This window comes from Ambystoma mexicanum, chromosome 5q (genome assembly GCF_040938575.1).
Source record: "Ambystoma mexicanum isolate Mex_15411 chromosome 5q, UKY_AmexF1_1, whole genome shotgun sequence".
NCBI classification, from domain to species: domain Eukaryota; kingdom Metazoa; phylum Chordata; class Amphibia; order Caudata; family Ambystomatidae; genus Ambystoma; species Ambystoma mexicanum.
In genome coordinates, this window is record NC_090933.1 from 1,300,413,821 (window position 1) to 1,300,436,525 (window position 22,705).

At 43.9% G+C, this 22,705-nt stretch overlaps 1 protein-coding gene across 1 annotated transcript in view; it reads right to left on the reverse strand.

Moving 5' to 3' along the window:
* Nucleotides 1-22,705, reverse strand: part of WDR97 (WD repeat domain 97) — an 847,808-nt gene that overhangs the window by 398,314 nt on the left and 426,789 nt on the right. Inside the window, exon 14 of the mRNA XM_069621894.1 lies at nucleotides 3,549-3,704. Within this exon, the coding sequence (XP_069477995.1) occupies nucleotides 3,549-3,704 (156 nt within the window). The remainder of the gene's footprint in view (nucleotides 1-3,548; nucleotides 3,705-22,705) is intronic.

The window sequence follows — 22,705 nt, forward strand, 5'->3', positions numbered from 1 at the left end:
CACATGAAGAAAGCACCTTAAACCTCATCCCAGAAGGGGGAACAGAGGGAACGGATAAGGGAACTCAGAACCAGGTGCAAAAGAGGTCAGAAGGGGACAGGCTGGAGGTGGAGCAATAAAAACAGAACTGTGAAAAGAAGATATTGAGTTGGGACTAGAAAGGGAAGCAACCAATGAGAGAACTCTACAGGTAACAGATAAATAGAGAAAGCACCTAGAGCAGGAGAAATCTAGAACTAGGAGCAGGAATCATCTTGTAAGCAAAGGCGGGAATTGCACAGGGAGCCATAAGGCTGGGAACCAGAGAAAAAGGCCAGTGGGGCTCAAATCTGGTGGCAATTCCGTTACCGCCACTTTTTGAGAGTATTTATCGCACCACAGAATTCAGTGAAGGAGAAAAAGTGAAGCAAAAAGAAAAAGCTGGAGGCAAATCCTCTACTTTACCCCCAAAAATGGGTGGAATTATGCTAGGGGTAATTCTTCTAAAATCTGCAAGGAGTTCTATGGACTCTGAAAATGGGGATTTGCACCACCCTTCCACCACTTGGAATCCTGTGGTAACCCACAGGACCGAGTATCAGTAACGGTAAATAAATTAGGTGGTCATTAGTCAGATTTACTGCCCAATTACAGCCAAACTCGTAATGAGGCCCAAAGCAAGAAAATCAAAAAAGGTGAGGAAGTAGCCAGGGCTCAATATGATTCTGCAGAAGAGCAGATTGTGGCTGAGCCAAGGTCGGGCAATAGATGTAGAGCAGTAACATACCTATCACTGGAATCATTTTAAATGCATTTTGATATTGCTTGTAATTTGGGTGTTGCTTTATTGGGTCAAAAGAATAAATATAAAATTGAATGAAGCTACACACAGATTAATAAAGTGATGCTACTCTTTAAGACCTCATTGAAATCCTGCTGGAAGTTGGTGGAACTTGGCTATCAGAGGACTATGCTTCACACTGTGTATTGTCGGGCCCACAAACATCACACTCAATGGGCCAACTATCATCCAATTATGACCCTCTGCTTGCATGTCAAATTTGAAGAGAAATCGAAGTAGCTCCGTTTTAGCAACATCTTAACAGATCTAGTAACCTTGCTTAAGTTCTGCCTGGTTTTAGACCCGCTTACAGAGTTGAAACAACCCTCAGGCCAGGAGGCTAATGTCTCTTTGGCATAGTGTATTAGGGTGGATATGCCTGTTCATCCTAGAAGATCTGTCAGCAGCCATGGATAGGGTAGAATATATAAATCAACTCTGTTAAAGCATCCTATAATCTATGGTTGGGCCTCCACCCCTGTGCTGGATGGTACTGATGTTTCCAGCCTCTTGAAGTAATTGGATAAGGGGCATTGGCAGAGACGTGACAAGTGAATTTCCTCCTATCTGTCCGGCTACTCTATTCTATCTCATGGGGCTCTAGCATCTGCGCCTGCCATGCTACCCAGTAGGCGTTCCTCAAGGATCAGTCCTAAGCCACCGGTCTTCATTCTATGCACCGCCACCCGAGGCAAACACAGTTCCTCCGTTGGCGTTAACTATCACCTCTTTGCTGACAATACTCAGATCTTCTTCTTTCTTGCAATCGCTGGACACAAAAGCACAGCCTAACCGACAACTGCCACTAGAAAGCACTACACATTGCCACATTCTTCATTCCTCTAAGAGATCCTCTGCCTCCTGACATCCACACCCTATCACCTGTGGCTTGAAACCTTCAGATTCTGTTTGACAGCTACGTTAAACTCTTACTGTTGATTAAGGCCATGGCCACCGCAGCCAGACCAAACCTCCTAAACATTAGAAAGGTCTACCCTTACCTCGCGTGACTCTGCTAAGAAACTTCTCTACTCTTGTGCTCAGAACACGGGACTCCTGAGCAAGGCTACTTCTTGTTCTACCCTTATGCCCTTAGGCTCCCTGCAATAAAGTCTTCTAAACTTTGCGATAAGGACCCTGTTCAAGCTTCACTGATCCTCTTCCACCTGCACCTACAGTCAGCATGCTCGATGACTCTCCATACAAATCGCTGTCTCTTTAAATTCCTACTACTCCTCTATAAATTCACCCATGGTCTTACCCTTCAGTGCTCTGCTGACCAGATCTCATTCTCCCTCTCAGAGTCTCTACTTCCCATGTATTGAAAAACCTATTAGTCCCCCGCACTCCTGTCTCTTCTCTTGCTTGTTTTCTCTACATTATTGGAATGCTCACCCCCGGTAATCAAAGCCATCTCTTCAATGGATTTCTTCAAAAAGCTCCTCAAACTCCATCTTTTAGCAGTAGAAGGAGCCCCCCAAACCTATCCACCCTCCTATCCAAACTATCCAACCGACCCACCTCTCCTGTATTCCGCCCCCAAAACCACTTTATGAAGTGCATACATATATACAATCTGGCCTAAGGCTGTCATGTTAAAACATATTAAATCCTACAGTCCCTGTTCCAGGCATACGTAGGCCCTCGTACCCCTTCTATGCCCTGTGTATGTCCCTCGATCAAACAATACTCTTATGTGAAAGCACCTTACCCTAGGACTGCCTCGTCCCTCTGATATTGCCTAGTTTGTAAGTTATTTCATTTCAAAATGACACCTGGTTCTTAAACAAATACCAATACAACTACAGCTATAAATACTTAACATGTAGAGGAGGACCAACAGGATATCTCACTTTCACTGGTTATATCACACTTTTACAAGGTCCCCTTCTTCCAGATCATCCATAAAATAACAGCAAACTTACCCTCCTATCACATCAACTTACTCTTGCCAAGGAAGTGGTCAAACTCCACGCTCCCTGACAAAGGTACTGATCTCATCAGAGCGACCACTATGCCCAGGCTCGATTTCCACTATGTTTCCGCATCAACATATCTGAAGAATTATTAAATATTCGCACACTGTCCAGAAACAGGCGGAGCGCGTGATCTAACAGTTCAGCATGAGAGCAAACATCACCGGCCACTGCCCCAACAGGCTAGTGAAAGACAGAAAATGGCTCCCGATCACCAACAGAATAACGTTAAAGTTCCCTGCAAAATACTTCAAACCATAGCAAATCCGCCCCTGCTTGACAGACAAGGGTATGCAATGAGCAAGCAACACGCATACATCACTTTGGAAACTATGCGCGTGTTGTTGTACCACCCATACAAAAGGCATGCATTGGATGCAAAGTCTTCAAATTCCTGTATACAATACTTGTAATTCCCTCTTTCCAGATATGAATGCGATAACTAACATTGTCCCGTTCAATGCTGGTCTCAGCAACCCCCGTTTTCTGCTCTGCTAGAACCTTTAATCACCAGGGCAGACTATTTATAACATGTGATCAAATGGTGTACCTTTTCCCTTGCTCCTCACCAAATCGGACTACTCCCATCACCTTTCTGACGCTGGTGATTTCTCTAAGGATTCACAGTCATGTGACACTAGTACACTGAAGCTGCCATCTGATGGCATGGTTATTAGATACATTAATAACCAAACGGAGGCTGGATTAGGAAGTTGGGCGTACAGATCTACAGACCAGGGTGTGGGTCTTACCTTCTGATAGATTTCTGCTATGATACATTGGTTCATGGCTTCGAGTGGGTTTGGAAAGAAACCTTTATATTTCTCAGGATGGTACGGGTTCTCCATGGGTGGAGGCTGAGGTGGCATCAGGAGATCATCGCAGTCAAAGTGGTCCAATGGAGTGATCTGTGATGACACCAAAGAAATAAATATGAAGGATCCTTAGGTTAGCTTATGCTTGAAAACGTCTATACGTCCCAAAATTACCACAGAAGTGGCTTCAAAAAGTCAAGGTTTGCCATGAATTTGGTATATTGTGCCCTGACCTGGTGTTGCCCAGAGCATAGTCTGCAAGGGAAAGGAAAAGGAAAGGGGTGAAGTGGTGGGGGAAGGGGAGGTAGATATAAATAAAGGGGGCAACATACAGCCAGAAGGATAGAGTTTGTGATAGTTTAGTTGCATATCAATTCAGTGGTACCATCGGACTCCATGGGAATGGGAACACTGAAGCACCGGCACCATTCTTAACGGTGCCAGTGCTTCAGTGATTTTTCTGCCGGTAAGTGCCTGAACTACCGGCAGGTCAGGCCTGCCGGTAGTTCACAGCCCCTACCGGCAGACTCGGGGTGAGACGGTCAGGAAAAGGTGCCATATTTCCGGACCAGCTCACTTTATGTGTGTATATTGCTTTGACTTACCTTTTAGTATATTTGCCTTAATGCATCTGGGTTGCTAAACAGAGTATTTTTGTAGTGCAAAAATGTCACAAGACTATATTCGCGCTTGGTTTGGATTTAAATCAAAGTGTCCAAATAAGTTCGTAAGTGGTCCAATCCCAAATTTCTTTTTGGATGGAGGCAACACCATCTGTTATGAAAGTCAATGGGCCACATTACGAGTCCGGCGGTAACCGCGGCGGTAAAACCGCCTGGTTACCGCCGGACCCGTATTACCATTCCGCCTCCGTGATTCCTGGAATTACCGGGGCATTACAACCCCGGTTTTCTGGGAATCATGGAGGCGGAATGGTGTTAATCCCCATTCGCATTGAGTCCTAGGGGACTAGGGGACTCAATGGGAATGGGGATCATGGAAACACCGGCAGCATCTTGTAATGCTGCCGGTGTTTCCTCGTCGGACCTGGCGGGAACATCACCTCCCGCCTGCATGAGATGTGATCTCCCGGCATGGAAACAACGGTGGCGGCGGGTTTACCGCCACCGTTGTTTCCCTACCGAGCGATTTGTAATGAGGCCCAATGTCTTATTTATTCAAGAACAGCCGACACGTGTTTCGACCTGCTTGGTCGTTATCAAGGCCTGTTTGTGGCAGGATTCTAAACAATCTCTGGGACTACTGTGTCCCACTTGAGTAGCTTGTGGATATCATTGGATGAAAGGTTATGTGAGCGGCAGATACTCAAGAACCTCACGGAATGAGAGAGCAGAAATTCATGATCTCATGATTGGGGTTAAATCCCTGAAAGAAGAAATTGCTCCAAGTACCGTCCATGCCCCCAGTATCTGTCTTTGATTTAAATCTAAACCAAGCGTGAATATAGTCTAGTGACATTTTTGCACTACTTATATTTTCTCTGAACCACAGTGGGGGGCTCCTAGTTTACAAGATTTTCACTGCTGGTGATAGTCTCTACATTGCAGTTTGGAAAATAGCGCACAGTCATCTGTATCTTCCCCACATTTGGACTTTATCTCCTAGAGTATTTTTGTACTTAACTGTGTGGGCAATCTGTTACTTTCAGCTTTTATGTTTGGCAATTGTACTTTACACCAAAACCCCTGATCTCCTCAGTCTCAGCCCAACTGCTCACACTAGCTACCAAGAGAGATTCTGGTTCAGAGTTTTCAGTGAAACATTTGCAGGTCCACTGAGGTTGGCTTCCCAGAACTGTAAACCAGTAGCTGGAATAAAAACCTACTAACAGCATGGGTATACTGAAATAATGCACAAGTTAAGAGAGGAAACACCCTTCTAATTGCTCCCTCAGCCAGAAAAAGTCAGGACTATCTTCTGGTGCCACTCCTTTTCTGCAGCGGTCAGGAAGAATAATAGGATTAAGGGAGTGGCAGGGGCCGACAGGGGGTTCAAAATAGACCTTTTCACGGATGAAGTGTTGGTGTATCTCAGACATTCAGGGGATTTTATCCCAGTGCTGCTAAAAGATGTAGAAATATTCAGGAAACTCTCAGCCATTAAGGACAATTATCAAAAGCCTGCCGTGATGCCGTTAGGGAAGGTACATTATGAGAGATTACAGAGAATGTACTGCTTCCCATTTGAGATGCAATGTGAGAGTGTGAACTATCCTGGAATTCATTCAACAAGTTCATTACAGAATCTACACAAGGCACATTTGCCACTGTAATGGCCCAGGCTTAATGCAGATTTAATGAAATGGGGCAAATTGACACGCTCGTGGATTTGTAGATTGTTAAGCATCAAATGAAGGTTTTACCTAGAATGCAATTCTTGTTTTAGATGGTCCTGGCAAATGTCCCAGATGCCTTCTTCATAGAGGTTAGTAGGGTTCTATTGCACTTTCTGTGTGGGGAGGGAGTACGCCACGTAAATCCTACAAGTCATTGGTGTTCACACAGGAGGAGGGGGACGGGCATATGTGTCCCGCATATTGACGCATATTACAAGGCAGCACAATTGAGGATCATGGCTAGACACCAGCAAGAAGGTAGTGAAGAACAATGATTATATCTAGAAACTCAGATCCTCTTCCCAGTGACTGTAGGGGAGTGGCAGTGAGTCCCAACAAAGAAGTTCCTATAAGAATAGTATGCCACACAGCGAGATGCTTCTATGGAATTTGTGGCTTGGGAAAAAGACCCCCTAGCTCAGTTCCACCTGGCCAAGTTTGCTGAGTTTCATTTGGGCTGGAACAATATAAGGGATGCCCGACCAGATTCAAGAATGTTCTGCAATGGTATGAAGTGGGAGTAGAAAGGGTGGGACATATGTGGAGAAAGAGAAGTGTTCTTGCTATCAGACAGTAGGCAAAGGAATTGGGACTGGGCAAACTTTCAGTCTCCCTGTACTTGAAGATGAATTGTGCTCTCTCTCTATGGCACCTACATGGAAAGATAGATTGTGGAGAGCTTTAGCACCTTTGAGTAGATTGTTGATGTATTGGGTGGCCCTAAGAGGCTAATTTCTAGATTATGTGAAGTCTTGATTTAAGCGGATCGTACAGGCCAGCGCAGAGTAGAATTAGGGGGAATGAGGTTTGGGGTGGGAAATGTTGAATGGGATCTGGTGACCATTATGTGTTGGAGCATGTAAGGCATCAGTGTTGTGCCAATTCAAATTACATGGGGTTAAAAGATTGCACAGAGGGCAATTGCCTCAGTTCTCTTTCTCTAAAATGTATCACAATGTGAGCCGCATGTGTTGGAGGGGTTGCAGAGAAATGGGAATCTACTGGCATGCAGTGTGGTGATCTCAGACAAGCATTTTGAAAGGCTGTGTTGTCTTGGATTAGGGACTGGTATGGGATACAGATGGACGTAGACTCTATGATGATGATGTTTAAACTATTTCAGGCAGATGAAGGGCGAACCCCCTGTGGCATATGATACACCATCTGCTTCTGAAAGCTAGGGCAAGCCTAGTAGTAGTTGGGGAGAGGCCCGACATGCCTATGAAGAATAAATGGTTAGCAAAAGCTTGGGAACTACAGAAGAAACGGACTCACTTGTTAGAAGATTCTACAGTGACTATTGATATGGAATGGATTCCATTCTTACAGGCATACCATCTCTGTCTGAGCCACTGATCTACTTCGTAGATAGGCCCCTATGGAAGAACGATATGCCCTGGAAATGTTATGATCTCGGGCAGAAGATGGAAATGAACGATATTGGGCCTAACAATGGAGGCGGCAAAGCAAGGATGTATGCTAGACTTCTGATCGTTTGAAACTGGAGGGGGGTGGTTTGGGTTTACGACTATTATTTTAAGAGAAGAAAGGGAAAAAGGAAACGCACTTGTGAGTGTACATTTATTTATGGCTTTAATAAAGATTTAGGACAGGTAATTGAGCTCGGTGGTAAAAATGGAAATTGATTTTCAGTTAAGAAAGGAAGTCTGAAATATTGGGGAAAGACTGTAATTTAGGACCTGTACCAGTGTTATTGGTTTGCTTCATTTCCCTTATTCAAGCTATTTATGGAACACTGTTGTAGTTACAACATACAATAACAATTGAAAAACAGCAATTAAAAAGGAAAATGAGCGAACCTCTTATAAAGGATGAAAAGCAATTCAGTTACAAGAAGGAAATTAGGAAGAGAGAATGAGAAAAAGAAAAAGAGACCCTGTGAGGGTGGGAAGTGGAAGTTCAAGATGTGTGTGTATGGGGAGGTCACAATCTTAAAATCAAAAAGCACAATTACTTAATATTAATATTTCGGGCAAACATGGATTTGGGAACAAAACATATAGCTCATAACAGACCAATGTTTCATAACATGCCCCAGAAGCTGCTGGAACATGTTATGAAATGTTGGCCTGTTATGACTTAGCCTAACATACCAAAACTAAGAAAGAATAGCATTTTAAGCCAGTCAGAACATAGCAAAAATAACATCGGGTAATACCATTCAAATAATAATGTGATTCAGCAAAATATTTCCACAAATATACCATGGTGCTTCGAGGAGGGGCTTATTGGGGATAAAGGATAAGCCCAATACGCCATGGGGACTTCTAACAGGGCTCAAAACAAGCCAGGAACCTTTTATGCTAAAATACCCCCTGCCAAAACAAAGCAATAACCGGCCATGCCCACACACATGCACACATGTACGCACGCACGCACGCACACTCACGTGCATGGCAAATTGAGCCTGGCTATTTATGCAAGTATTTTTCAATGTAATTATGATGCTGAAAGGGAACTTCTGGTTCTCAATCAGCTGTAGTTTTGAAGGATTATCCAAAAAAAAGTGCACCGCTACTAGGCCTCCATCCCATTTTACACGTTCATGTTATTCAGTAATCATGGTCTCTACTGTGCCTGAGATGATGCAAATGGCAGCGGTGTGTGGTAATAATGCTAAAAACATATGTCGTCAGAGGAGCCCATAATGCCTGCTATGCTTTGCCAGTAGAGGATGTACACTCCAATTAGAGCCGAATGTTGTCTTGAAAGCCCACACTACTTTTAGCAAAACGGGTCACTTTTCTTGTACCCTTTTCAGTGCTAAAGATGTGTGATGACTGCCGTCAATAACAATCATGTACTGAGTCTGTATTCCTTCAATGCAGACAGGCGCCCCAGCCAGAAGAAAAGCCCCATTAAACCGCGAGGAAGGGGACTTCATCATCGTGGGGGCACTCTTGAGCCTGAGAAACATTATCCTGCAGGAGCCTTAGGGAATTCGAGGCGAGAAGCTGAGTCGAGAAGCACCAGTGGATGTCGAACATAGGAGTCATGGCACATGGAGCCAACCAATCGAGTGGAACGAAAGATATGGATGTGACTACCAGAGATGAGACCGGAGTGGAGATATGTGGACAGAATCCTGAGACAAGAGGGAGAAAACAGGCACGGCAAATGTCCAGTTCAGTGGACATTTACAGCACATGCTGCATGCTGGAACTTGCAGTAGAGCAGATTTAAAATGTTATATTGAAAGGCCACACTGTACACTAGAACTTGGAATCAAACTCCTGACCTGTCATAGAAAAGAGTCATTGAAAGAAAAATGTATACAGGAACTGCGAGTCAAAACTCCCAAGGCTTTTTGAGAAAGAGACATTAATAGACTACAGTGCATGCCGTGGAGTTAGAAGGGTTACAGCATACTGAGGCAGACAACTACAGTAACAAATTAACCCTGGAAAGTGCAGTAACAGATCTTTGTTCCCTTCAAACCTTTGATATAATAGCACTTGGTTTAAATGTATGCCGTTGGTAGAGTTTTATTTCATCAAGTCTGTCCCAAATGGTGGCGGAAATGGGATTGAACAGTACCCGACTCAGAAGTCCAACCCACAGAAAACAGGACTAGAACAATTATGACAGTCGCAGAACTAGCACTGAAGACTGTCCTCATTGTGGTTCCCGGAGACCTCAAGGAAGACTATCAGGGAAACATTGGAGTCCTGTTCTTCCATTTTGTGTACCTTTCTTTTGAATTGCGAAGTGTTAGATTTGCTGGCAAGTGTTATAAGAAGTATAACCTCTGAAATCAACACAAAGGGGACCCCATGTTTAGTTCTACCGACTCTGCGATTGTAAATGCTGACAGCAAGGGACCCCTATCCAAACTCATTTCTAATAAGTTCTAAAACTGGCTTTCGAACAAAGCACCAGCTATGAAGACAGCATGGAGAGTTATCTGGTCTTCTTCATAGAGAAGCAGGGACTCTTCTTCAGAGGGGAACCTGATCCCAAAAGGTGACAGACAACTTTACTGGCAATTTATGGTCATGAAGCCCTTTCACAGATAGGTAATGGACCTAGCCCATGCGCCTCTCACTGTAGCACATTTGGTAGAGGCCAAGATTTAAGACCATATATCAAGTTGCATTTACTGGCTAGCCATACATAGTATAAGAAAATAAATACCATCAGATCTGAGATATCTACCATAAGATCTGGGCCAAGGATGTTTTTAAAGCACCGTTACAACACCTACCTGTCATCGACATTCCATTTGCGAGAAAAGCAATGAGTGTACTCGGAAAAAGGGAATGCAGGTTTAAGTATATCCGTGGCCATAGTGTAATATGCAACTCGCTACCCAGATGCATGTCCTTTACATATTTCAGGGAGTTCCCCATTTGTGTGGTGTGCTGTCAAGATCTGCAGTGTGTGCTTCCCTGCTCACCTCCTATTCCATCTGCTGCCTGGCCCCTGTCCCTGCCGTCCTGCACTGAAGGACTACATCTACCAGCTTTTTCCATCACTGCCACTGCTGCTGGCTCCCAGGCTTGGCCCCACCCTTCCGGACGAGCAGGAACGGTCACGCGAGGGTCACATGACCGCTATTTCAAGAACTGCCCTAAGGAGTCCTAAGCCCTGGGTATTCACTTCAAAGGGCGACTCTTCTAAAGGCATTGGCTATCCCTGTTGGCCCCTGTTTGCCGATGCGTGCCCAAGGTACATTCACTGACTCTGTTGTCTTTTTTGCCAGACATTAGTCACGGCCTGTCTTTTGTATCCATCAGGCCTTCTTTGGTTTTGTTTCTTTGTAACTAATATGCCACAATGTATCTTTGTCCGCTATTCTGTTCGATCTGCTTTTTTATCTATTATCGCACACTCATGATACTACTCATTTACTTTATCCTCCCTTATCCTCTACTAATTCTCTTCTGCTATCTATTGGCCTGTGGAACATACACTCAGTAAAAGAAAATCTAATTTGATCCTTGATAACTTCTTTCATTCTAATTTTCAGTTTCTATGCCTTACTAAAACATGGATTACTCCTGATAACACTTACTCCTGCTTCTTTTCTTACCACTTCTAGCAACTTTACACACTCCCCCCGTATTCATAGTAAAGGGAGTGGTACTGCTATTCTTTTCCATTCTTGATGGTCTCTTGCCCCATTAGTCTCACTTCCTCCATTTTCCTCATTTGAATATCGCATTGCTCAATTTTCTAACCCACGTTCAATTGCTTTTCTTATTCTCTATCGTCCTCCTGGTCCTCTTTCATCCTTTCTAGATGATTCCAATTCTCTTCCCTCTCATCTTCTGCCTCTTTCCATTCTGTTTATACTTCTTGGTGACTTCATCTTCCTCTTTCTACTACTCATGCTCGTTTGCCTCTGGATCCTCTTCTCACCTCATTCCATTTAGCCAACTTTCTACCCCTCCTCATAATCTGGGTTCTTCGATTAATTCAATTTTCACCTCTTCTTCCAGACACCACTCCATATTTATCTGATCATTTTTTACTTTCAATTCATCCTCTTCTCCCTGATACTCATTCTAATTCCCTCCCTTTTATTTCTCTTTCGCGTTTTGATCTTCGTTCTTTTAATTCTACATCTTTTTCTTCCTTTCTTTCCTCTATTGCTTTCTCCTCTTAGTCAATTCTCTTCTCTTTACGTTTATTCTGCTTCCACTCATCATGACTCAGTTTTACGTTCTACACTTGACCATCTCTATCCTTCCATTTCATTTTCTCCTTCTAAAAAAACCTTCTCAACTTCGGCTTTCTTCTACACTTTGTTCCCTCCGCTCAACCTTGCCTAAGGCTGAACGTTGTTGGAAGAAATCCTGCGCTCATGATTATTTGCTCACTTTTATCCACTCTTCATTCTTTCTACGATTCTCCTCTTCTTGCTGCTAAGAAACAATAATTTTTTTCTCTTACTCTTTCTCACATCATCCTTGACATCTGTTTCAATTATTAAGCTTTCTCCTCGTACTACAGACCCTTCTCTTTTTGTTCCACTTTCGGCTACTGATTTTGCTGATTACTTTACATCTAAAGTAACTTCTCTTTGTTCATCTTTTTCTTCTTCTTGTTCTCCTTCTCACTCTTCTTCTTCTGTTATTGCTTGTTCATTTTCCTACTTTTCTCCTCTTTTTGACTGCGATACTTCTCTATCTAGACCATGGCTCACCCCTGCATCCCCTATGGACCCCTTCGCTCGGCTCTGATTTCCTCTATCTATTCTACTCTGATTCCCTATCTCACTGTTCTAATCAATTACTCACTTGAATCTGCCATTTCCCCATCCACTTCTAAACATGCTGGTATTATTCTTACTTTTAAGAACCCTTCCTTGGACTTTTTCTCTTTCCTCAAATTTCTGTCTTATTTCTTTGCTTCCTTTTTTGTCTAAACCTCTTGAGCGAGTTGTGTATGCTCAGGTTTCTTCCTTTCTTCCTCTCCATTCTCTTCTTCCTCAGTTGCAATCTGGTGTTCGTCCTGCTCACTCTACTGAATCTGCTCTATTACACGTTTCCAACTCATTACTTTCTGAAAAGCATGACAAACAATCCTCCCATTTTTATTGTACTCGATCTTTCTGCTGAGTTTGATACTGTTGATCACACTATTTTGCTTTCTTCTCCTTCAACTTTTGTTTTATTGGGATCTGTGTTTAGCTGGTTTACATCCTAATTTTCTGTACGCACTTATTCTGTTTCTTCTTCTTCCTACCCGCTCCTTTATGGTGTACCACAAGAGTCCCTTCATGGACCTTTTCTCTTTTCTTTATATACTATACCACTATCTGATCTTATTTCTTCATTTAACCTGTATTGCCATTTTTATGAAGGTAATTCACAAATCTTTTTCTCAACATTCTGTCCTTCTCTTCATAACACTGTGTCTTCTTATTTGCTTGTGGTCAAGTCCTGGATGGCCTCTCAATTTCTTCATCTCAACCCCTCTAAAACTGAGGTGCTTTTCTTTCCTTCTTCTTCTCGGACCCCTGTCTCTCTTCCCTGTGGTCTCCTTTTCCCCCTGTCCTTTCTATCTTTTTCGTCCTCTGCTCGAAATCTTGCTACCATCTTTGATCCTTCTCTCTCTTTTTCTCTACAAATTTCTAATACTGCTAGTTTTCATCTTTATAATCTTCGCCACGCTCTGTCTTTTCTATCATTTCAGGCTACTTAACTTTTGATTTATTCACTTGTTTTTTCTCGTTTAAACTATAGCTCAGTTCTTTTATTAGGTCTCCCTAACATTCATCGTACTCATTTACGCTCTGTTTTCAACTCTGCTATTTGCTTGCTTTTTCAGCTTCCTTTTCACTCTTCTATCACGTCTTCTCTTTGTCTTTGTTCTGCTTCCATGCTCTCTTTTGATCTCAATCTTATTTTTCATTTTCTCTGCTTAGTCTACAAAGCCTTTCATGTCTTGGCTCCTTCATATCTTTGTTCACTTGTATCTTTGTATTCCCCTTCAAGTTCACTTCGCTCTGAATCTCTTTTCTTTCAATCGGTTCCTAAGCCGTCTTGTGCTTCTTCCCGGGTTCGTTCCTTTTCGCTTCCTGCTCCTAAACACTGGAATGCTCTTCATCGCTCTTTTCGCGCTTCTTCTATCCATCATATCTTTTGCTCTCAGTTCAAAACTCATCTTCTTTCTCTCTCTCCAGTTCGCTGATTTTTTTGATTTGCCACCATTTTCATTTTTATTGTACTGTGTAAATTACCTTTTGTAAAGCACTTTGGCGAAAGAAAAAAAAAATGCAAATACAAATTCCACCAAAACATCCGGAAGTTATTAATAACATACTTCAACAGGGTAGGCTTTCCACAGGAAATATTTAATAGCAAATAATGGAATTTTTAAAAACCATAACTCAATGAACGTTCATACACCATCCTCAAACTAAGAGCCTGGTTCAGAGGTTCAATAAAAACCTAAAGTGCCTTCTGAGGAAGATTACAGATCACGATCTGAATTAAGACTGAATTAGTAATCGTGGATCCTTTTTACCATCAGAAAATAATTCCTCAAGTTTCTACCAGGATTTCCCTAGTTAACATACCATGGGGTTAATCAGAACCCTTTTGCGGGCAAACCTAGAAAAGGAAAGCATAAAACCTGTTATGGCAGGAACACATGGCTACACATCTTGATGGTGAGAGATCGGGTGCATGTGAGGATGCCAAATAATGAGAAGAAACTACCCACTCAATGACTTATACAGAATAATGGAATGTGTCAGTGATCTAAAGGATCATGTTGACCAGAAAAAGAAAAAGCAGTTATATAATGAGAGCTAGCTCAAAGCATGGGAAGCCTATAGAAGAGGAAAGCAGTCCATGGCATAATTCACCAACCAGGAGAAGACGCAGCTACCGGGTGTTCCCAAATGCCACAGAATCTGAAGGAAGGTTAAGGAAAAGATGTACAGACTTTCCTCGATTTGCAAGCCTTTTCTTCAGGAGTGATGGGCAATATCATCAGTCATCTGATCAGAACACCTACAAGAAAAATAATCTTCCAAAAACCCTACTTCCTATTAGCAGCTCAACTGTTACAAATGTGAGTTATAGGCACATCACTTAGTGAATTGGCCTCTACCATTGTTCTACTATCAAAATCAAATTGGTTCTGTACTACCTTTAGAAAAGTGAACTCCATTTTATTATTATTGTTTTTGATTATACTGCGCCAATTCACCACCATAGTGGTCTCAAAGTACATAAACCTTGTCCGGGTTATACGCATTCAGTCCCTCCCAGGAAACGCAGTCTGCTTGAAAAAGGCATTGACTGGAAAATAGAGTCAGATGCTTACCATATTCCCCCATAGATGAACTGATGGAGCTGCTGGGGCAGTCCATGTTCATTAACTCATTGGATCATACCAAAAGGTGTTGGCTAGTCCCACTGCAAAAATAAAGAAAGGCCTCCTTTTGCCTCTTCACAAGCCCTTTTCCCAGTCACTGTATTGCTGTGTGGATTCATCAGGGTGACAGAAACATGTGAAAGGTAATGAATCAGCCCGTGTATCATCACTGTACTGATCCACAGGCCCAGAAGGGTAGCAGCTGGGATTGGTATGTTTCAGTCTTACAGATGCTGCTCTCACTGCCAACCCAGCGACTTTTTTTACTACTTAGGATACCATTTCGGGAATGGTGACATACAACCTCCGGTTACTAAAGTTCAGGCAATCTAGACCATCTCCCCACCTCAACTGACGAATAGTGTTTTTTGGGATTCTTCATCTACTATAGGAGGCTCATTCCCCAGTTTATCACCAGAGCCACTCTAACAGATACGTTGACCACCAACAAGCCAAATCCCTTGCCATGGAATTCCAGATCCAGAGAAGGGGCCTCTCCTACCCCTGCCACACTTCACACAAACCGACCCAGTCCACCCCTCCCCTATAGGCTCTGCACATGTTTCATATGCAATTATGTGCATTATCATTTGCTGTGTGTAACAATGTCGTATTGTCATCAACACACCTGAGCCAGCAGGTAAATTATATGGGTTTATTAGTTAAGTACACAGCAGGAAACACCGGCACATCCTTGCCAGCCAGCTCTCTATCTCCAACTGTCCCCCATGGAACACACATTCAGATGACAACACTCTAAGCACAGTGACCTCACCACATTCCACTGACATCACCGCTGCAGGGAAGACACAGGAGGGAAGACACTCATTATAACACTTCTCCCTCCCTTCATTTAATAATAGTAACACACCAACATTTGTAGAGTGCTAGTCATTCCCATACACAAAGTACCATCCATCACAATACCGATACTTAACTCTGGTCCACAATGTCCTGCTACTTCCATCCTCTCTGACGTTACCATATCCAGAGTCCACCGCCCGCAGGCTACCAACACCCCGACAGCCAAACCGCACCATGCTGGCAAATACGTTGGACCAACGTATTTCGCTTCCGGGATCAGGAAAGTCACATCGGACGGCAACCTTCGTATCAACAGTGCCGCGTACTCCGCTACGTCGTAAGATTCCAACCATGGAGAATGGCACGCATGGTGACGCCCACCCGACGTCATCATTTTCTATGCAGCGCCACAGGGGTCGCATCGCCCAGCAGTTGGAATACAGCGGACCCCGAGGACATCCCGTTCTCCATCCACAGAGACAGTGGGCAAACAATGTCCTCTCATGCGACACACTCCGACACCAATTCTCAGAGGCACCTCTCTTCCTTGCCCCCAGTCGCATGCAACACTGGCAATGCCATCTGCCATCTGCTCCCCGCCGGCACCTCTACTCTTCCGCTCTGGCACTGGAGCAAAAGACACCATGCTCACCAGGTCCATCTCCTCCACACCGGCATATGCCGGCACCACTATAAGTCTGCACCGGCACTGGGCCCAAGGACCCACATCAACAGGCCCCTGCTACAGACGGCGGAATACCGCCACAGAGATTGCTGAGTACCACTGATCCACCTGGCGCTCACAACGCCCTACTAGGTGCTCCAGCACTCGGCACAGGTTCCGAGGGCAACGCGCTGCCAAACCCGTGCTACAGGCTGGAGGAGAACACCGTTGGGCACTCCAGGCAGTCCAGGCTCCCACTCTCAACACACATCAGGAGCCTCCTCCTCTTGTTCAGCACCACCCGGCCTGTTGAACTGCGAACTCCGGTCCGGACTCCAGAGCTGCACTGCTGGCTGCTTCCCAGGACATGGACACTTGGAGGGCGTTAGGAAAGAGGTTGTTGTGCTGCTTTTCAGCCGCATTCTATGACGACACCCCCAGCATATCTGCTAAACCTTTGTTTGTGTTTCCTGATCCTGATCCTTTTTTGGAAATTGCCCTTTTACTTTTGATGACTCTAAATCCTTTCCACAGTGCAGGTCATTCCGTAAGGCTCCGAGTACAAGGTCACCCGATCCTCCATTTTAGTCCTTTTCAATGGATCATCACTACCCTCCTTAAGGATAGCAGTACATGGGGACTTGGTGCCCTGTTTTATTTTATCACCAGTGGATTTTCCACTGATACAGTGTGCTACAATTCAGCTTGTGGCAGTGTGACCTGATTTTCTTTCCCCAACGCAAGGTAAGAAATTGCCATATATAATCATGCCTTTTCATGTTGTTCTGTACAGAGCCCAGGAAAGCCAGCTGAGAGCTTAGAACTGGTGAGGAGTGGTTTACACGCTGAATCCTCACTTTGCACATCTTCACTTTGACGAACAGCATGAATGTCTCTGAACTGGTTACCAGGATCATTGGATACCCTCAGGAAGCTGGTCTGCTTCCTCTGGAGTGGGGTCTCCTTTGTGCCTTGACATCATAAAGCCTTTGATGCTGTGCAACTTGCTGTGCAATTTCGTCACATGACATTGATGTAATGGCTCTGATGCTGCTGTTGCTCACCAGGAGCCGAAGTGCATGGTCCTCCTTCGTGTTTGCCTCAGGATACATGCTGGGTCACCAAGACTTCTTCTTACAGCTGTTGCATCATTGCGGTCCTTCCCAATCGTGGGGTTTGAAGAAAGCTTGAAGTCTAGCCTTGTAGCATCTAAATGGAGAGTTTAACCACTGACACGCCGAACCCAGCTGTCAAACAAAGCTCCTTAAGCAGTAGAAGACCACTGGACCCGCAATGCTGCAACCAACAGTGAGGACAGTTGCCTCCAATAACCTAGGAATACCAGAAGTCATTGCTCTTCTTGACAGAGGTTCAAGGGCTGGGGCTGCATAACTATTTTGTGTGTCCTAAGTCCTGCCTGAATTCAATCGGCTGTATTATCCTCCTTAGAAGCTACCCTTGCCTTACCTTTGCTGGTGGAACATGGGTATAGGAATTTCATCCAGGGTCCACCTAGACATTTGAGATTAGGGACTGCACTCCACTACTAGAACCTGTAAGTAGCAACTTACCGAGTATGACACTACAATGCTACAAGCCTATTGACATTACCCATTATAGCCTCTGAGAGAACATTTTATTACTGAAGATTCCTATGCATCTTTTCCTCCCAGCAGTCTATGTCACCGACGTGTAATCTTGTAAATGATCATGCCACAATAACAACTAGTTGGCAGTGGAAGTGGAAAAAACGGGTTCCTGCACAATTTCCCTTTTGGATGGAAACATAGCAGGGCTTAAATCGCCTAAAATGGAATAAGATTAGAGACATTTTGGGTAAATCTAGATGAAGTATTCTCTAGGGTTCCATACTTTTCAGCCGTTTTTGCATTATTTGTTACTTTCTATATCGAAGTTATCAGTAGGTCAGTTTCTGAATGATTTAGAACTATGTTATATGGTATAACATTCATGTCTTGTAAAAACAAACTTGTATCTAATATCAAGTACCACTAATAGAAACAATGCAATTTTTAGGAACTTGCCTAATTAGAGATACTTTTATATATAGGGCACCAGAGCAGGAACCCTTGGGTAACACAGCTAAGAAGCTATCAAGGTATGATATATACCCAACTCTCTACCTAATGTATTATATTTGTATTGAGGAATCTTAAGAAGTGCATAACGTTAAGTTAAAAACCAATGTGTTAAATACATATCCAAGGGCTCTAGATCAGAGAAAGTAATGGCATGATCATTGCCAAACTAAGAAACAGAAGCCTGGTAAATATGAGTGCACAATTACCAATGAGTATATCTTTTTTTGAAAGTTTAAACTAATAATTAATGTTATTTCTTGTACATATTCTTTTTGTTTAGAAATTGTCCCTGAAGATGGTCACAAAGACCAAAATGCATTGGACACAAATTCCACAGGCCTTTTCTTCACCTTTTTTTTCTCGAAAAAAACATTTTACAACCCTTTGAACTACTTTGAATCAGAATAATATTTTTCATAAGAAAAGGATATAACAGATCTAAATAAGAGTCAAAAGAGAACTGAGTGGAAATCCACGCAGGTCCTTCCAGCTGTCTGAGACACCATACCCAGACAAACATTCAGCCATTTTAAAATAATGCTGCAATAAAGGTTACAAATGGAGATATCTATTTTTTCTTTTAAAGTGCAAGGGCAAATGCTCAATATTTGTAATTATACTTATTTGAAGAACAGGGATGTCAATTTCGGGCTTACAATAACACATTTACAGATGGTGGCGGCATTCCTACGAAGGGCGCCTGTACAATAGCACAAAGATGAGAACAAGTGGAGAGCCAATTTATAAGGGTGTAAAAAAGGGGGTCATAGACCAGGGATTAAACAAAACAAACAAAAATAAATAAATATAAGAAAACAGATCACTCGCAAAAGTAATATTAACCTAAGGGACAAGTATCTCAAATTAAGGAAGAGTACTATATGAATATACAAAGTTACATTTTAAAGTGTCAGGCAGGGATGATGGGGGAAGAAGGTAGGAGGAGCTCTCTCTTTAGCAAGTAAGTTACGCCGAGCCTTGAAGAGATCCACAGTTGGGTTTGCTTTGATTGTTATGGGGAGTGGGTTGCAGTGAAGCAGCGTGACTAAGATGAAAGATCGATGGCGAGGGGAGGCACAGGGAGGATATGGAACAGTAAGGTTGAGGATCACAGGGTAGAAGATGGTGAATAAAGAGAGATGCAATCAGACAGGTACTGAGGCACAAGACCTTTGATAGCTTTATCTGTAGACTAGGAGAAGGAACCTGAAAAGAGAGTGCTTACGCATGGACAGCCAACCAGCATGTTCTCAGGGTACGACGTCCTTTCATCGCCTGCTATTACATCGCTAGGCTTTTAAACGTGCACATTACATTGAATGTGCTCATCGAATTTTTTAGGGGGGGTGGGAAAGGGCAAATAAGGGTTTGGGCGGGTGGGCAATAGTAAAAAATAAGTGTGGGTGCGGGTTTGGGGGGTCTATGAGCATGAGCACATTCGATGGAATGTGCACGTTTAAAAGCCTGGCGATGTAAAAGCAGGCGATGAAATCACATGGAACCGTTCCCAGTAGGTAGAAGTGGGAGAGGTTCTGGGTAGGTTGTAGAGAGTGCGGGTGCGGGTAGCAAAGTTGAGAACCTTATCTAGCAAGAGGAAGTAATGGGGAGAGAAGCCAAGGAGTAGGCTTGAGCAGTAGACAGGTTTGTGAGCATGAGAGAGTGGAGATTAGAGTTTTGTGTAAGAAAAGGACACATTTTCTAAATGTTGAGGAGGTTAAAACGAGCAGACTAGGCAGTACTAGTGATGAATTGTTGCAGTTGGAGGTCGCTATCAAAGAGGATCCCAAGATTGCAAGCCTTGGGCGACAGAGCAAGAAGGTCAGGCGGAAAGGAGATAGGAGAGGGGAGGGGAGGGATGTCATTGGAAGCAGGAAGAAAGAGGACTTCAGTTTTTATGAGTTCAGCAGGAGGAAACAGAGAGCCATCCAGTGCAGCAAGAGATCGTAATCTGTTCCGAGATGGCTGGGGTCAAGGAGGGAAAGGGGAGCAATATTTGAATGTCAGCAGCAAATTATGTTGAAAGCCAAAGGATGAGATAAGTCATCCAAGGGCACAAGTATTGAGGGTGAAGAGCAGAAGTCCAAGGACTGACCCTTGAGGAAGGCCGAGAGGAGTGGGATCAGAGGTTTGCCAACTCCAAGATATTTTAAAGGTTCGATCTACCAGTTAGGAGGTGAGGCATGCAAGAGCAGATTTGCAAAACTCCATTTCTTGGAAAGTGGGGAGAGAGAAGTGGTTGTCTGTGTCAAAAGAGGCAGCAAGGTCCAAAGGGATGAGTATAGAAGAGAGTTTGGTGTGAGGAGCATCAAAGAGAAAGTTGGAGATATGCATGAGTTCTGTCTCGGTGGAGTGTTCACTACAGAAACCAGATTGAAGTGGATCACCAACACTGTTATCCTAAAATGACTTAGTGAACTGGTCGAAGACCACGCACTCAACTACTTTTGAATAATGGGGAAGGAGAGAAACTGGGGAAGAGTTTGCTGGGAGGTTTGGGTCAGCAGAGGGTTTCTTCAATGAGGGTAGGATAGTTATACATTTGAATGAGGCAGGCAAGAGTCCAGCTGTGAGAGAGAGGTTAAAGAGCTCAGAGAGCTGAGGGCAAGTGATTGAGAGGAAGTCTTTGACCATTTGCTTAGTAAAAAGGTTGATAGGAGTGCAAGATGGGTTGGCACTATGAAGGATGGTTGCTAATTTAATAGGAGAGATAGGGGAGAAGTAGGTGAGAATAGAAGAGGTAGGGGGAGTTATGTCTGAATTTCCTGTTAGTCATTGAAGAGGGGAGATGAGGAGTAGAAGGTGGAGGAACCGAGATGTCCAAGTAAACAATGGAATGATCAGAGGTAGAGAGGCCAATAGAGCAGTTAGACGAGGAGTGCCAGATAGAGAGAAAGACAAGATCAAGAGAGTTCCTACTAGAGTTGGTAGGCTGGTCAGATAGGAGGGGGTAAAGTTCAAGGCAGGTGACCACAGAGTGCTTGGGGAGGTTGAAGTCCCCAGCATGACAATGGGGATGTCAGTAGGAAGTGACTCAAGAAGAAGGTTCAGATAAGGGAGGAAAGAGTGGAGAGAACCAGTCGGTCGACAGAGAGAGGAGTATGAGGGAAGAGTTTTAATAGTGGCATATTCAAATGAAGACCAGGTGATGTCAGGCAGGGGTAGAGAGACAGTGTTTAGGGCCTTACTGATAAGGAACCACACACCGTCACTCTTCCCAACAGGTCGGGGAGAGTGGAAAAAGGTATCACGGTCACTGTGGAGAAGTGCTAGTGTAGCAGAGTCATGAGGGGAGAACCAGGTTTCTGTGATGGCAAGAAGGGAAAGTTGAGGGTGATTAGAGTCAAAGTGGTCAGTGATATAGGAATACTTGTTCCAGAGGGACTGTGTATTCCAGAGGCCGAGTGAAAGAGTGATAGGAGCTCAGGAAGAGGAGCAGGTGTTGTGCGGTCAGCGAGGGGGATAGATAAAGTTAGAGAACTTGCCAGTCAGAAGTGTCTTACTTGAGGAATGCTGGGCCATTGGGGAAGGAGGAAGATGGGGTGGCCAGAGAGTAATGCAGAAGCTAGAGCAAGTTTAGGCTGAAGGTTATTAGAGAAGCTAAGGAGAAGAGTGTGAAGGGGGAGGAATGGAGTGAAGTCAAGATGTATGATGTAAGGTAAAATAAATAGGCAAGTGAAGACAATGAAGACAGGGTGCAGCCCAATAGAGAGAGATTAGGTGGAAAGGGAAGGGGATGGGATGGTTGGCTGTAAAGAAGCATGTGTAAGTTCTGAGTTGGGCAAGAATGGGGCTATAGGTAGCCAAAAGACAGTTAACAGGCCAAAAACAGCAATGCTCCTTGGTCGCTGTGAATGGAGAGTTAACGGGTGGAAATATCCCTATGCATGGAAGCAGGACTCAGGTAAAGGGTGAGTTCAGAAGAGTCCAGACTTGAGCTGGGATTCTGACCCTAGGCCATTCCAGCCATCACAGGGCCAAACAGGGAGGTGTCCTTTGCTGCTGTTGGCCCTTCGCTGAAGACGCCCAAGCAGGACACCCTGGGGAGACTGAATAATGTAGGCAGTGTGTCATATGAACCCCTAGGAGCCAATCACAGCGCTGCTAGTGGTTTACTGACCCGCAGGCAGAGTTCTGGGTGTTGTAGGCACAGGGAACCTCATTTTGAAGGGTCTATTGAGCTTTCCAGTGTGAGCTTTGTTTAGAAAACATTTTGACAAAAGTATATAGTCAAGTTTGGGTTGTAGTTAGTGGTTGTAGTTAGTGGAAAGTAAGAAAAGAAAAAAAAGAAGGGAAGCTAGAACAATGTGCATTTCTA